At 39.7% G+C, this 17,448-nt stretch overlaps 1 protein-coding gene across 1 annotated transcript; it reads left to right on the forward strand.

Moving 5' to 3' along the window:
• The first annotated feature begins 14,383 nt into the window (after nucleotides 1-14,383).
• Nucleotides 14,384-15,856, forward strand: LOC123715167 (splicing factor 3A subunit 2). Its single transcript, XM_045670037.1, has 3 exons — nucleotides 14,384-14,677; nucleotides 14,837-15,100; nucleotides 15,439-15,856. Exons 1-3 carry the CDS (start codon nucleotides 14,524-14,526, stop codon nucleotides 15,804-15,806), a joined length of 786 nt encoding a protein of 261 aa, XP_045525993.1. The 5' UTR covers nucleotides 14,384-14,523; the 3' UTR covers nucleotides 15,807-15,856.
• Nucleotides 15,857-17,448: the final 1,592 nt, after the last annotated feature.

The following is a 17,448-nucleotide window of genomic DNA, read 5'->3' on the forward strand; positions in this document are numbered from 1 at the left end:
CTTAAAGTGACTAGCAACTACCTCTGTCGCGTCACAACCATAATATAAAAAATTGCAGACTCTTTGACTTTTGAGTTTCTAAGAGAATAAATATATTGCCAAAATGGCGTAGGTTTAATAACTAATTTTAATGAGATGGTATGTAAATAGTTAATGTTAGCTTTACGAATGTTGTTCTTAATGATTCACCTAAGACGTTTAAATTCTAAACATGCGTTATTATCTTTAAGAAACTTCCACTGCCAATGGAGCTACGCTTTAGTTCTTGATTTAGCAATGATTTAATTACTAACACATGGTAGACCCTTTGGTTAGTTAATTTTCGAATCTATCGCTACCACATTTATTCTGCTGTAACTTGACTCTTCCGGTAAGGACTGCATCTAATACCCTCCCGTTCTTAATCAATATTTGTGATGTGTACTTGGGCTCCTGAGTTGGGTCCTGAACTCGGTCGGAACTGTTCCGAAGTGCTGGGAGACCGCTTCAATACATCTGATCCCTAAAAAACGTGCCGCTCTCATCCATTCAACTATCGCCTAACAGCTTTCACAGAAAACCGGCGTGAAGTGATGCAATAGGTTCATCTTATTGTACTCGCGTTTCGTGCGGTGAGTGAGACTCCCGGAGCCCATCAATTCCCCCCCCCCAGAATATGAAGATGCAGTTTAAACAGAGATTACCCCAGGGGGGTACCACACGTTTCCGCTGTGGAGAATCCCCCTCTGAGCGTCCATCATCGGAACAATCAGTATTCGGTGGTGGATGCACAGGCTGCCCTTCGTATTCTGGGGTGGGCAAAAACTGCGCAAAAAACTATAGGTTTCGATCTCGGGGCAAACGGAAGAATTTACCGAAGGCATCCCCTTCCACGCTCTCAGTGGACTTTACCAATGTTAGGGGGCTCAACTCTAATCTTAACGCGGTTCACTTTCACCTCGAAACTGCGAAGCCGGCCTTATTCTTCCTTACTGAGACTCAGATATCCTCCCCGGCTGATACTTCCTACCTCTCCTACCCGGGGTACAAATTGGAACATTCATTTGTGCCGCGGGCGGGAGTTTGCGTGTACGTCAAAGAGGATATCTGTTCTCGTCGCCTCGGGTCGCTTGAAGGAAGGGACCTATCTAGCCTCTGGATGCGCGTAGACTGCGATGACCATCCGCGATTCTACGCATGCCTGTATAGGTCCCATAGCGGAAATACCGAAACTGACCGACTCATTGAGCACATCCAAATGGTTACAGATTCCCTGCTTGAAGGGTTTTCTACCGCTGAAATCGTGATACTTGGCGATTTTAACCATGCCGATTGGCTCGGCTCGGAAACCACCGATCACGCGGGAAGATCCTTTCACGACTTTGCTTTAGCTTACGACCTGTCACAAATGGTCCCTGCGATTACGCGAATACCAGATGTGGATGGTCATAAACCCTCTTTGTTGGACCTTCTGCTGACCTCACATCCGGAGACCTATCAAGTCTCTGTTGACCCGCCATTGGGTTCATCGGATCATTGTGTGGTCCGGAGTACTGTGCCTACTACGCGCCCTCCTCGGCCCCGTTTTTCGGGTTGCCGTCGTATTTGGCACTATCGGTCAGCAGATTGGGATGGGATGCGGTGTTTCTTTGCGTCCTACCCTTGGGGGCCTATGTGCTTTTCGTCGGAAGCTCCAGATTCCGTCGCTGCCTCTGTCGCCGAAGTGGTTCTGCAGGGCATGGAACTTTTTATTCCATTCTCTGCGGTGCCGATCGGTGGCAGGTCACAGCCCTGGTTTAAGCGTTCTTGCAAGGCGGCATCGCGTCGAAAGCGAGAATGCTTTAATGCATGGGCGGAGGCGGCGATATCTCGTGATGCCAATACCAGCGAACATAAAAAAGCATATAACTCAGCCTCCAGGTCTTTCAAACGGGAAATCGCTAAGGCAAAGTCAGAGCACATCGCCAGATTTGGCGAGAGATTGGCCCAACTCCCTTCTGGGACCCGAGCCTTCTGGTCTCTCGCCAAAGCTGTACAAGGGAATTTTTGTCAGCCATCGATACCACCGCTGCACAGAGAGGATGACTCGCTCGCCCACACTGCGAAGGAGAAGGCCGACCTCTTGGGCTGTCTCTTTGCGTCCAACTCGACTTTGGATGACCGGGGGAGATCACCACCGGCGATTTCGCGGTGTGATAACTCAATGCCGGAAATCACATTCCAGCAACGTGCTGTTCGCAGAGCACTATCTTCCTTGGACATTCATAAGTCGAGCGGGATGGATGGTATGGGAGTTGGCTCCGGTCCTGACGCGCCTTTTCCGGTACCTGTACTCGCTCGGCACTGTCCCGAAGTGCTGGAAGACCGCTTCGATACATCCGATCCCTAAAAAAGGCGATCGCACTGATCCATCCAACTATCGCCCAATCGCAATAACCTCCTTGTTCTCCAAAATAATGGAATCCATTATTAATGGCCAGCTCTTGAGTTATCTAGAGGGCCACCAGCTGATTAGCGATTATCAGTACGGCTTTCGTCGTGGTCGTTCAGCTGGTGACCTTCTAGTATACCTTACTCATAGATGGGCAGAGGCAATTGAGTCCAAGGGGGAGGCACTAGCGGTTAGTTTGGACATAGCGAAAGCCTTCGATCGGGTGTGGCACAAAGCACTGCTCTCGAAGCTACCAGCCTACGGGCTTCCTGAGAAATTATGCGACTGGATCTCCAGCTTTCTAGCCGATCGGAGCATCAAGGTCGTCGTCGACGGAGCATGTTCCGACCTTAAACCCGTGAATGCTGGGGTCCCACAAGGCTGTGTTCTGTCCCCGACCCTGTTTCTTCTGCATATCAATGACATGTTGCAACTTAGCAACATTCATTGCTATGCGGACGACAGCACTGGGGATACTCTTTACACTGGCCGGGCAGGTATTTCTCGGGCAGTTGTCGATGAGTACCGGAACAAACTTGTGTCTGAAGTCGAAACTCTTTTACGTGGAGTCTCGGACTGGGGTAGACTAAACCTAGTCCAATTTAACCCCAAGAAGACACAAGTTTGCGCGTTTTCCGCGAAAAAAATACCCTTTGTCGCTACTCCTCTTTTCGAAAACACTCTTCTTGAAGCCACAGCCAGCATCGGAATACTTGGCGTTGACATATCGAACGACGTTCAGTTTCGCGGTCATTTGGAGGGAAAGGCTAAATTAGCCTCCAAAAAGCTTGGTGTGCTCAGCAAGGCGAGACGGTACTTCACTCCGGGCCACCGCTTGCAACTCTATAAAGCGCAAATACGGCCCCACATGGAATACTGTTCTCACCTCTGGGCGGGGGCTCCCCAGTACCAGCTCCTTCCACTTGACCGTATCCAACGAAGAGCGGTTCGAATCGTCGATGACCAATCCCTCTCCGAGCGGCTCGATCCTTTGGCGTTGCGTAGAGATGTGGGGTCACTCTGCATCTTCTACCGCATTTACCATGGAGAGTGTTCAGAGGAGTTGTTCGGATTAATACCTGCAGCTGAGTTTCAGCATCGGACGTCGAGGCAAAATACAAAATTCCACCCGTATCACCTCGACGTCCGACGTTCCACGACTGAGCGTTTCTCAAGGCAATTTTTGCCGCGCACCACCGCTATGTGGAACCAGCTGCCCACTGAAGTATTTCCGAACCAATTCGACTTAGGGTCCTTCAAGAAAAGAGCGTACAAATTCTTAAAAGGCCGGCAACGCACTCGCGAGCCCTCTGGCATTGAGAGTGTCCATGGGCGGCGGTATCACTTAACATCAGGTGAGCCTCCTGCCCGTTTGCCCCCTATTTTATAAAAAAAAAAAAAAAAAAAAAGCTATAACTTCCATCTCCAAAATAAAGGAAACCATTATTAATAGCCAGCTTCTGAGGTATCTAGTCACCAGCTTATTAGCGATTATCAGTACGGCTTGTGGTTGTTTAGCTAAGGTGACCTTGTATGTGTATACCCTACACATAGATAGGCTGAGGCAATTGAGTCCGAGGGGAGGCGCAATCGGTTAGTTTGGACATAGCGAAAGCCTTTGATCGTGTAGGTGATTAGTACGTGTTGTAATGAAACAGTGATGTGTCCTGACTAGGACAGTTGTAAACGTTATCGTCATAAAACAATAATTTGTTCTGAAAAGAACAGTTAATTGCGTTATCGTAAGACCACGATATCGAACTGTTCTGAGAAGAACACGTTCGTACCCTTCGACGGTTGCGCGCAGAAAAGGACAACTTTTTGCCGCGCCTCGATTTTATCGTCTACGCACCCTTCGCATCTTGGTACCACATGTTACCACTAGTGGCCAGTGTAGGATAATTTTTGTATATAAATCTACAGTTTATGTTCTCCATTTGTTTCCATGAAGTATTCAACGGAATGTTTGGGACTAAGCTTCATTGAAGTGATTCTGGTTGTGCCTGGGAAATCTGCTAGTATGCTGTGGTAATATTGCTCAATGTCAATACTACGAACTGTAGGTATGTCTGCAGTACTGAGTTGAGCGTTTGTTACCAGCTTTGTTTTCCCGTCGATCAATCTTCGGTTTTTTACATCGACAATGAGGTGGTGGTACTGCAAGAAATCTGCTCCCAGGATTGCCTTAGACACATCTGCTACGACGAATTTCCATGTGTATGGTCTTCGGAGGTTATGATCAAGTTGGAGTGACTTCTCTCCGTATGTTGGAATGACCGTGTTGTTGGCGGCGTAGAGTTGAAATGGCAGTGGTTTTTCACGTGAGACTTTTTTCTTTGGTAGCACGGAGATATTGGCTCCTGTGTCGACCAAAAAGGTAAGTTTCGTTACCCTGTCGGTAACGAAAAGGCGGTGTGATGATTCGGTAACGCCGGTTCCCGCCGCGGCCAGCGTTACTTTTAGTTTTCCGACTGGTTTATGGGCTTGAAATATGGGCATGGTAGTGTGCATTTCTTCGCGTCCATACCGTAGCGATGATGGTAATAGCAGTACGGCATTGGCGATTTTTTTCGGCTTCGATCTTCCATCTACGACTCTCGTCGGTTTTCGTTTCGATTTGTTGATGCGTTCCGAGAGCGTGATTGTGAATGTGAATGGTGGCGAGAACGACTGTTGCGGTAGTTGTCGCGAGGTTGTGCTCGTAGCTCGGCAACTTCCAAAGACAACCTTCTTATTTCACCGATGAGGGTGTCGATGGTTGGTTGTTCTGGAGTTGGTGGCGATGCTACAGGTGTGAAAGGCGTTGCGACGGCAGCGATGTGTTGCGACGGCGTGTGGACTTCCATCATTTTGTCCGCGAGCAAGGTCAGGTCGTCAAGCGTCGTTTTGATTTTAAACGCTTCGCTGACGGCTAGCACGGAACGAATGTGTGGCGGCAGATGCTCGAGCTACATCATTTTGATGGTTCCCTCGGGAAATTTGTCCTTATTAAGCTGCTTCATTTGCCTCATCAGCTGGCTGGGTTTCTGGTCTCCAAGCTCAACTTGCGACAGTAGCTTCTTCGTTTGTGCGCTGTTCGATTCTTCGTATAATAATATTAAACGGTCTGTTGTAGTAATCTGCTTCCGGCAGCGAGCAAATGAGATCAGCGATGTTTTGAATGTCTTGCTTTTCAAGCTGTGCGATGACCATCTGGGCGAGCTGAGCCTGGCTTCGTTTCAGATCGGCGGTTGCTGCTTCGAAACTAAAGTACCAGAGGAGCGGCTGGTCGCGCCAGAATGGTGGCACACGGAGCGACAGTGAGATACCGGAGACTTCTTGGCTCGACGGATGTGATGAAACTTGACGCTCTGCACCGGAATTTTCTGTGTTCGTCATCTTCAATTTTCTTGGTGTTCTTCTCGGGGTCACCACTTTAGGTTGTTTTGGTTTATGTTGATTGGTCCTTATTTGGTTAAAATAAAACTTCCTAATAATTCGTTGAGAAGAGGTGAAGATGGAATGTGGAATGTGTTTAATTTTTAAAAACATTAAAAATTAGATTTATATACAAAAATTATCCTACACTGGCCACTAGTGGTAACATGTGGTACCAAGATGCGAAGGGTGCGTAGACGATAAAATCGAGGCGCGGCAAAAAGTTGTCCTTTTCTGCGCGCAACCGTCGAAGGGTAGGAACGTGTTCTTCTCAAAACAGTTCGATATCGTGGTCTTACGATAACGCAATTAACTGTTCTTTTCAGAACAAATTATTGTTTTATGACGATAACGTTTACAACTGTCCTTGTCAGGACACATCACTGTTTCATTACGACACGTACTAATCACCTACAATCGGTATGGCATAAAGCGCTTTTCTCGAAGCTGCCATCCTATGACATTATATCTGGTCTATTAGAAACTGGAGCTCGAACTATTAGGGATATTCTATACATCGATGTTTACAATGCAATCCTGATCATTGTAGCCGAAGGTATTGGCCGCTGAGGATATCGACAATGACTACATTAGGGAAACCCACAACAAGTTATTCGTGGCGACGATGAGAACTAGTCACAGTTACAGCCAGGCATCCGAATTAAGCTTGTACATTACTACGCCTCTAAAAGGATTAAAAGTAGACGCTTTAGATTATAGATATGAGGGCTTATCCTCAACTGACACAGTTGTCATGTAAGCCCCATTTGGTACCGGCTTCTTCTGCTCCAGCAGAGAGATTGTTCCATGAAAGCTAGCGCCATATTCCAAAGACCAGTAGCCGAATATGATCTAAACAGTTACAGATACCGGCAAACGTCTTGAACAGATGTTCTTGCCTGACAAAAACAATCGATTAATTAAAAATCGAGCATTTTTCGATTTTTATGCAGAGTAGCTGAATTTTTGTTTCTTTTTTCTTGCTTATGGCTTTTATTTATTCCAACTGGGCACAAGGTACTTCGCCAGTGCAGTTTAGATGGAGAAAGCACGAAGGAGAATTTTTGTTTTACTCTCGTTTGCCTTAGCAAATTACGAAGGCCACAGCCGAAGGTTTCAAAAAAAACCAAATGTTTTAAACTAATTTAATTTAAAAATAAAATTACAATTTAAACTATAATTAAAATACGGCTAAACAACCCGATGTGAGGAAATTGAATGCGCATAATATATGGAAATAAAAAGGCTCGAAGAGGCACCAAATGCTGACACTATGCAACGTGAGGCTCGTGTAACTCGTGTAAGTTGCGACATAGGAATTCCGCTGACACCATGTAACATTAGGGACGTGTTATTCTTGATATATTGCGAAATGCAGATTCCATTATATAGGGCTACGTAACACCTCCCTCCTAAAATCAGCAACTATTCGAGAACTTTGTGTGAGAGAGTTGCTGATGAAATATGTCTGGGATTCACTTTCACTTGACTGGGGTTTTCAGGAACTTGTTCTTTTTCAGGATGTCCTTTTGTTTCAGGTTTAATTACCATTTGTCTATATGTCACGATGCCAATTAAAATAATCAATACTATCAATGCTACATATAGAGGTATAGTAGTATGATATAGACTTATATCCTTGTCTTGATTTAGATGTACTGGAGGCTGCATAGACATCTTCGTGTTAAGAGTATGAAAACTGTTGAGGTCTGTAGAGGCCAGGTTTAATGTTGGCTGTTCAATATTCTTGGATTCAATATATTGCGGTATTTCCAATATCTTGACAATGTGACCTTTTATACGATTATTCATATTAGTAATGGTAAATCCTGGTGCCTTAAGGTAACAGTTAAGTGGAATGACTGCTACATAGCTGCCTTGTAGTGTCCTATATTGTTCTTGTCCACAGAATAATTTAACTTTCGTTAAAGTTGGAAAGCTCATTGTATAATGCTTATCATCAAGTTGTTCTAATGCTTCATTTTGTAAGACGACTGAAGTTAAGGGACAGGAATTGTTGAGCTCCTGTTGGGTGATCAGCTGCTGGATACAATCGAATTTATCCTTCTTATAATCTGGTTTTGAGTTGCAGAGAAACCATGAATTTAACTTCGGACATTCTGTCTCTATATACCTAGAGTCTTTTCCAGAAATTGCCAAATATGGAGAGGTGGGAATAAGGACTTTATGGTTCTTATTCGGGACAACGGCTAATTTATAAAGGTCATAGGTGTAGGACACGATAATTGGGACTTTTATTACTATTACTATTTGCCTGTCTAAATAAAAATATCCTAACTTAATTATTTCATAAAAATTCCTAAAATCTATATCAAGGATTTCATCTTTTGGATATAAAACCCTTAACTTATCTAATATATGCTTAACCTCTTCTAAATCGATTAACGAATAAGGAGTGCTCGATGCACGTATAAATGATAATGTATTTCCTAAGCTAAATAATTCCTCGGATAAATCTTCTATATTATCCGATAGAATAAAGAGATGCTGAGCTAGATGAGCATACTCAATTAAATCAGCTTCTAACTGATTATTTTTATCTAAAATTAATTTTACATATTTATCAATTGATTCTTGATTCAATATAATGTCTTCTATAACTTTGGAACTTTGCGTAATCCACTCTTTATTTAAACTTATTCGGGTATTGATTTCAGACTCTAATGTTGCATCGTTTTTTTGTAACAAATTAATAGCATTTTCATATTTAATTGCATCAGTATAGTCTAAATTACCGGATATGGACTTAATTACAGATCCAAGGCCATTAATCAGTCCTCTTTTACTGCGATGAAATTGAAAAGTACGAAGCTGATCATGTATTTTCATAAGTTTACCTTTTAAATGTTCTACATGAGGATTAAACATAGATAATGTCTTATTATTTAACTGAGAACTCAAATTGCCAATTTGAACTTCAACTAATTCTATCTGGGATTGTAAATTATCTAGATTTATGTAATTCAAAAAGGAATGATAGTGAGAAATAATCTTAGCGGGTCCTAGTTTGAATGGTAGTAGTCCGGGTCCATTGTCCAAAGATTCAATTGTCACATCTTGTCCTTGAGTCTTATGTAGAAGGATGGTCAACAAAATTGGAATCCTGTAACAAGGTGGGATCTTTAGGACTTCGCTTAAGGCGTGACTTTGCAATAGGATTTCGTTTTTTCTTTGTATAAATATGGATAGGAAGGTCAGCAAGAACAGTGTCCTGGGTAAAACGAGGAGCTAATTTTTGTCGGGATGCTAAAGGATTACGAATAAACACTTGCTCGTCAGGACAATATTCTTTTTCAGGCTCACGGTCTTTATTCCTATTTTCAGTCAATTGGGTTCGTTCATGTAACGAAGACTCATTTATTAAGTCATATACTTGGTTCATACGTTTCTTGTGGTCTTGTGAATATTGTTGGAGTAAGTGCTCTGATAGGTCGATATCTATTGGGTCACGTGGGTCAAAATGTCCAGTTATCAAGTCCAAAGGTCTACATTTAGTAAAACTATGAATCGAGCTATTATAAGCTAAAATTGCATAGGGCATTAGATTAATTGCTGGTTCATTTCGCTTCTCGAGCTTCAGTATTCTAAGATGCTCGAGGATAGTGGAATGAAATCTCTCTACAATACCATTATCTTTTGGAGAATGAGCTAATATTTTGTGATGTTGTATTTTGTGAAATCGAGAAAATTCTGAGAAGATCTGATTTGTAAATTCGGGACCTCCATCGGTGACAATAGTTAAAGGGACGCCATGATGAGTACAGAATACAAGTAAAGCTTGAACGACACTCAAAGCAGTACTATCTCTCAGGTGATATGCTTGCGAATACTTGGAAAAGGCATCTACTATTGTAAGGTATTTTTCGTTTTGTGCTGTAAAAAGATCAAGATGAACTATTTGGAAAGGCTTTGAAGGTGGGGGTACAATTGAAAATCTTTGTTTAATCGGATTTCGGTCATATTTAGCCTGGCCGCAAACACTGCATTCACTTATATATTTCGCGATGCTTTCTTTCATTTTAGGCCAGTAGTATCTTGAGGATAAAGAGAGATAACATTCAGTGATACCGCGGTGGTTTGTTTTACCCTCGTGATATTTTTTTATAATTTCCTGCTGTCGTAGATACTCTTTAACGTTTTCTAATTCAGTCTTTGTTAAAACAAGATTCATAGTTGAACTTTTAAAATTGTCTTGTATAATCGGGATAATCTTATACATGGCGAGAGGAGGATGAATGATAATTCCGGTTTTAACCTTGGGGTTAACATATTCTTTAATTGCGTTAATAACGTCATTGGTCAAGTTAGATTCAGAGAGTTGTACAGTCGTTCTGGTATGAGTTTCGAAAGGTTTTGTCACTGTCGGTCGTTTTTTTATGTCACCTACTAAAACGAAACAAATTTGTCGACTAAATCTATTAAGTGGGTCGTCAGATATAGGTACTTCTAAGATCGGGTTCTCATCACTGGTATGAATTGTTTCAGTGGCAGAATCAGACTGAGATAGAGGTTTTTCAGATGTGTTTACAGCGATGGAACTCACGTCCTCATTATTGATTTCGACGCGAGATAAAGCATCGGCATTGGTATTCATTTTTCCTTGCTTATATTCGGTGGTAAAGTTATATTCGCTTAATTTTAACCTCCAACGCGTTAATCTAGAACCTGGTTCTTTAAGATTCATTACCCACTGAAGTGGCCTATGATCTGTTACAATCTTAAATTTTCTACCGAATAGATATGGTCTAAAATATTTAGTCGCCCACACTATAGCTAAAAGTTCCTTTTCAATAGTACTATAATTAATTTCACTCGTATTAAGTGTTCTTGATGCATATGCTATAGGTTTATCACTACCTATAGTTCCTTGAGAAAGTACGGCGCCAATAGCAAAATTAGATGCATCGGTTGTAAGAACAAAATCTTTATTAAAATCAGGATACTGCAAGATAGGATCATTAATTAATAATAATTTACATTTTTCAAAGCAATTAACATAATTAGAATCATTAAAAGTTATTTTAGAACCTTTTTTCAAACACTGCGTCATTGGTTTCGTTATACGAGCAAAATCAGGAATAAATTTTCGATAATAACCTACTAAACCAAGGAAACGTTTTATTTCAGTGGCGGTTTTAGGCAAAGGAAATTTTTGAATAGCTTTTATCTTATCAGAGTTTGGCTTAATACCATCTTTACTTATTATATGCCCTAAATATGAAGTTTCTAGTTTTAAAAATTCGGACTTGTCCATTTGTATCTTGAAATTTGATTCTCTTAATCTTTTAAATACTTTTTCTAAATTTACCATGTGTTCCTGCAATGAAACACTAAAAACTATTATATCATCAAGGTACACTAAACACACTACATTTTGAAGATCTCTAAGAACATTGTCCATAACCCTCTGAAAAGTTGAAGGGCTATTCTTTAAACCCATGGGCATTCTTAAAAATTCAAAGTGCCCATGTTCTACATTAAAAGCTGTCTTATGGATATCCTGAGGGTCCATTTCGACCTGGTAAAATCCACTTGCTAAATCTAAAGTGGTGAAATAATGACAGTTACCTAATTTGTCTAGTACATCATTTATATTAGGAATAGGATATTTATCATCAATAGTCTTTTCATTAACTTTCCTAAAATCGATGACAATTCGCCACTTGACTTTGCCAGAAGCATCAGCCTTCTTGGGGACAACCCATATGGGAGAACTCCATGCTGACTGAGAAGGACGGATAATTCCCTGATCGAGCATTTTCGAGATTTGATCTTGAACTTCCTGTCTGTGAACGAAGGGGTATCTGTAGCTTTTGGTATAAACAGGTAATTCATCTGAAGTACGAATACTATGTTTTATCTTATTGGTGAAGGTTAATGGTTCGCCATCAAGATAGAACACGTCAGCGTAACGAGAACAAAGTGACTCTAGGTTGGCTCGTTCTTCAGGATTCAGATGGTCCGTACGTAATCGCGAAAGTACTTCGGATGTGCGATCGGTATGTTGTTGAGTACGCGTGCACTGAGTATTAAATAATTCCGCACTAACTGGTCGGTCCATCGAAAATACTACATCATGTTTAGTCGGGTTGGTAACTTCAATAAAACCTCGGTTGTTCTGTACATTAGTAAGACAGTCATGAATAGTGCAATTAGATATTGTCTGTTCAGTCACAAATGCGTCACCGTCATGAAAGTTAATTGGAACTCGAATTATTTTAGATGTATTGGCCGGTATTATTTCCTCATAAAGATTACAGTTCCGTGAATCATACATTCGCAGGGGGTTGGTAGAGCTCCGTGTAACTAGGACTTTATTTTTTAAATCAATACTAGATTCCAATTTTTCCAGCAAATCTAGTCCAATTAAGCCATCGAAATAATTGTGAAATTTATATATGAACAAGGTTATATCACAATCTTCACCAAATTCGCGAAAACATGGTATAGTTATGGAATAATTATTTCGAGTGGTCGCATGAATATTAGTAACCTCAAAAGGGTCGTAATTACACTGTGTATTGGGATAGAATTTTTCTACTGCCTCGGGGCTTATGAATGATTGATTCGCCCCTGTATCAACCAATAATTTTAAGGGTGGATTTGTAATCTGTATGTACGGAAGTTGTCTTTGTATTTGTAAATTTATTTCTATTTTTGCTTGTCTGATTTGTGAGTTGTCTGAAAATCCTGATTTGAAGTTGAACTCTCTTGTGTCTCTTCAACACTAGGAGGTGAGTATTCGTTAACGTCTTGATACTCTGTCATGTCATAAACTGGCTCAGAATAGTAATGTTCCTGGTAATATGGGTCATAGTAATAGTCGTTACAGGAATAATAGTCATAGTCATACTGGTCTTGGACCTCATTAAAGTTTACATCCTTAAATTTGAAATAGTTTGAAGGTGGTGGGTTCCCATGTCTTGACCAATCATGCCCGCTAAAGACGGGTTTAGGTGGAGAGGTCTTACTGACATAGTGACTAACGCCACTCATCGGTTGAGGACCATTATTAACCGGTTTCTGTTGAGGCACTCTAAATACATTACTTTGTGGACGGTAATTTGGTGGAGGAGCACCAAACATCTGTTGTGTTCTAGAAGGACCACGATTTAAAGGCAATTGAGGCTTCCAAACAGCCACAGGCATGGGCATAGGCCTATTAGGTTGCGGATTTAAAAATCTAGAGGGGCCTGGATTAAAATTAGGTATAAAATTAAAATTACGTTGAGCATTGGTCATATTAGGTTGATTACTACTGTTATTATATAATTTTCTATCGGGACAGCTTTGATTACGCTGCTGAATGTATAAAGTATTTTGTTCCTCATGTACAAATTCGAGGGCTTGTTCTATTGATTCGGGTCGCATACATCGAATTCGAGACCCAAGTGGATCACGAAGGCCACGCAAGTATGCTTGTAAAGTCAACTTTTTATATAGCGCCCTTTTGGCCTCGACTGTACTCTGTACCGAATCGTGCAAGTTAACATACGTCATAATTATACTAAAAAGATTTTGGCAACGCTCATAAAACTCTTGAGGTGTCCCTGAATCTTGACTTATGAGAGATAAATCATTATACAGAGAGGTCTCATCACGGTGGTCTGCAAAATTATTTATTAAAGAACTACGTATACTGATCCAATTCTCAGAAATTCCATTAGAGCTAAGAGTCCGCGCGGCGGGCCCAGTAACCTTATTGAGAATGCCATTAATAAGTGATAGATTACTTAATTCATAACCCGGTTCCGCTGTTATAAATTTTGCCACCAATTGATCACATAAATTAATGAACCTAGTGAGGACATTCGGGTTACCATCAAACTCGGGAACTAAACGTAAGGCTTTAAATATGTTGTCAACTAGAAGCTCCGACATATTTCCTGTTAAATCTCTACCTAAATCAAAATCTAAATTCCTACGTATAATACCTAACCTAGGGTTCCGTGATTCACTAGGATGGAAAATCTTGGTATGGAATAATAAAAAAAAATTATAGGATAATTTGGCAAGTCTAGATAAAAACTAGGTACTCACCACATCTGGTCTCTTTGATAAATCTATGTCTTGATTTCCCTCTGGCTGCAGGCTCTTGTAGGTTTCTGGATTTGCCCGGTCTATGATCGATTCACTGACTCTACGAACAAATCCTACCGACTGCGCCAATTACGAAGGCCACAGCCGAAGGTTTCAAAAAAAACCAAATGTTTTAAACTAATTTAATTTAAAAATAAAATTACAATTTAAACTATAATTAAAATACGGCTAAACAACCCGATGTGAGGAAATTGAATGCGCATAATATATGGAAATAAAAAGGCTCGAAGAGGCACCAAATGCTGACACTATGCAACGTGAGGCTCGTGTAACTCGTGTAAGTTGCGACATAGGAATTCCGCTGACACCATGTAACATTAGGGACGTGTTATTCTTGATATATTGCGAAATGCAGATTCCATTATATAGGGCTACGTAACAAGCATTATACAAATTACAATTTACAAACGCTGATGTATTGTCAAATGTCAACTGTCAATCTCGACGATAAGCAAAATTTAAATTCGGTATCCTTAACGCGAAGTGCTTGATAAATGTTATATGCCCATATAAATAAATGACTATTGTGTTAACCTAGATAGTAAAAATTCTATGTAGGAGATTCCTAACAAACAATGGATTTTCAAAATCGGCCTGGAGGAAAAACAGGAGGCGGTGGCGTAGCATCATGGTCCGAAAGCAACAGAGACCGCCGCGAGCGGCTTCGACAGCTTGCGTTGGAAACCATCGACTTAAATAAGGATCCTTATTTTATGAAAAATCATTTAGGTTTGTATTATATTGTCAAAATGAAAATAACCTATTTACTAGAGTTGAAAATAACCTAGTTACTTCTAGAGACTGTTATCTTCTTCCTATTACCTTGCAAATTGCGACTAATCAATTATTAATAACTTATAAATTTAAAAAAACGTTATTTCAATCCAGGTTCCTATGAGTGTAAACTTTGCCTAACTCTTCATAATAATGAGGGAAGCTACTTGGCTCATACACAAGGAAAGAAACATCAGGCAAATTTAGCTCGAAGAGCTGCAAAAGAAGCCAAAGAAGCTCCGCAACAATTAGCCCCAGAGAAACCGAGGATTGAACCTAAAAAGTTTGTAAAAATTGGACGTCCTGGTTATAGAGTAACTAAGCAAAAGGATCCTGAAAATGGACAGCAAAGTTTACTTTTTCAAGTTGACTATCCAGGTAAATAACTCTAAGTGAATTTGTTAACCTCCTGTTTTGATGAGTACATTTTAGTCCATAAGCCATTTGAAATTTTATGTAAAATTACATTATGTTTACCGAATTAGGCCAGTCATATAGACAGTGTTAGTATATTTTTTCCAACTAAAGGAAGAATAACAAATTTCCACATTCCTATGCCAAATCTGGTTAAGTTACATACTGAGATGAATAACTATGTGTGCTAAAAAACAGGATCTATTCAACAGATACATAATTTATCCTTGGCCTTTTAATTATTTAAATCTTTCTTTATTATTTAACTATGCACCTACCCTAACTGACATATATTTTTATAGAAATATCTGAAGGTGTGCAGCCAAGGCATAGATTTATGTCAGCCTATGAACAAAAAATAGAACCTCCAGACCGCAGGTGGCAGTATTTATTATTTGCGGCAGAGCCTTATGAAACAATAGCATTCAAGGTGCCTAGTCGAGAAGTTGAGAAGCATGATTCTAAGTTTTGGACTCATTGGAATAAGGATACAAAGCAGTTTTTCTTGCAATTTGCGTTTAAATTGGAGCCATTGAGATTGCCTCCACCTCCTTCCAAGATGTGGGAAAATCATGGGATTCGTTTACCGCCCCCACCTGGTGCACCAATGATGGGAGTTCCACCACCCCCACCCTTAATGCCAGTACCACCTCCCCCTCCATCTATGTAAAGTTGATGTACTTTAGTGTAAGTTTTACTTAATAAAAGGACATAAATGTACTTTATTACTTTAATTTAAAAACTGAGCTTTATGTTTCAAAATAAATTTAAATATGACATAAAAGTGCCATTATATGCAACTTTACCTAATTATACTTTCTGAATCTAAAATTACTAGTCACTATAAAAATTCTTACATTATATTCTGCACTATTTGAAAAGTATTAAAAGTAAGTAAAGATTGCTTCTTAACCCATAATCAGATCTTGTTCTTAATTCAGATATAATTTTTTTTATGAAAACAAATCAAAACCTAATATAAAAAAATACAATAAACATTAATAAATTCAATTAATTGATTAAGGGCCACCTTCTCTTCTAATTCTCCTTTGATTGAAAATTTATAGAAAACTATTACAACTAGACGTGTCTAGAGATATATTAGCTTAGATTCGTGGATAGATCTATTAGATTAGTATTTGGCCACCTAATAAAATACATTTTGTAAAAGTCTGATTGAATGAAACAACATCATAATTATTTTTAGACGTAACTACAACATAATTTTTAAATTTTGGACTCTTCTATGTGTCCCCCTTTATGTTTAATGACAGCCTCACAAAGCTTCGGCAACCTGGCTACAATTTTTTTCAATTTTGCAAGTCGCTGGAAGTTGTAGTTCTTGGTCTGCCTGAACGAGGTTTGTTGCAAATTGTTCCTTCAGCCGCAAACTTCTTAACGATGTAGTCGACAATTTGTCTTGGTATCTTCTGTAGTCTTGAAATCTCACGATTACTGTTACTGGGTTTATGAAGGCCGATTATGATATCTCTTGGGAATATTCTATTTCCTATTAGTTTTCTATTTCCATTTTCTTTTAAAAAATTTAACTTAAATGTGAAAATCAAAAGAAATATTGAACTTTTAGTACTGAGATAGAGAGCGTTTATATACTTTCCGAATGACATCAGATAACTAACGTAAAAATTTATATTCGGTCTAAGAAAGTATGACGTTATGAAGGGCCACACCACAGTGGAAGTTCCTTAATTTAGAAACTAAATACTTAAGAGAATAAATAATTATTACTCCTTCCTATCTCAAAAATGATTTATCGTGATTTATGTATCTTTTATTTTTGATGTATCATCTTTTTAGTTTAGTTTTTTTTTGTTTCTGTTTAGTTTTGTTTTAATAACTGTGTATAACATGTATTTTTGCACTTCATGCCTATCTTATGTAATTTAATACATTTTTTCTTTCTTTACTCACAGTGGTTGCCCGGAAGAGATCGCTCGAAAGCGATAAGGCCGCCAGTTGCCCTCATTTTGATTTAATTATGTTATTTTTTTATATTGTAATGTAACGAAGTGGTAATAAATAAATAAAAATATTTGAAGGAGTTATTCTATATACTACTTAGTTTTTACCCTCTTTTATATTTTTGATATAAAGTGCACCTTGCTAATACATACATTAAGAGTCTCCAAAATGCAGTACCGGAAAAATCTGGCAAATAAATAAAAAATACCCTGGGGTATTAATATTCTAAAAATCGGCTCGCTTAATGGCGACACCTAGCGGGATCGGTTTTGCGGTTTTACGTCAAGAACTGGTGGCATTGAGGATCATACCGTTTAATAAGCACCAAC

Source organism: Pieris brassicae, chromosome 10 (assembly GCF_905147105.1).
Source record: "Pieris brassicae chromosome 10, ilPieBrab1.1, whole genome shotgun sequence".
NCBI classification, from domain to species: domain Eukaryota; kingdom Metazoa; phylum Arthropoda; class Insecta; order Lepidoptera; family Pieridae; genus Pieris; species Pieris brassicae.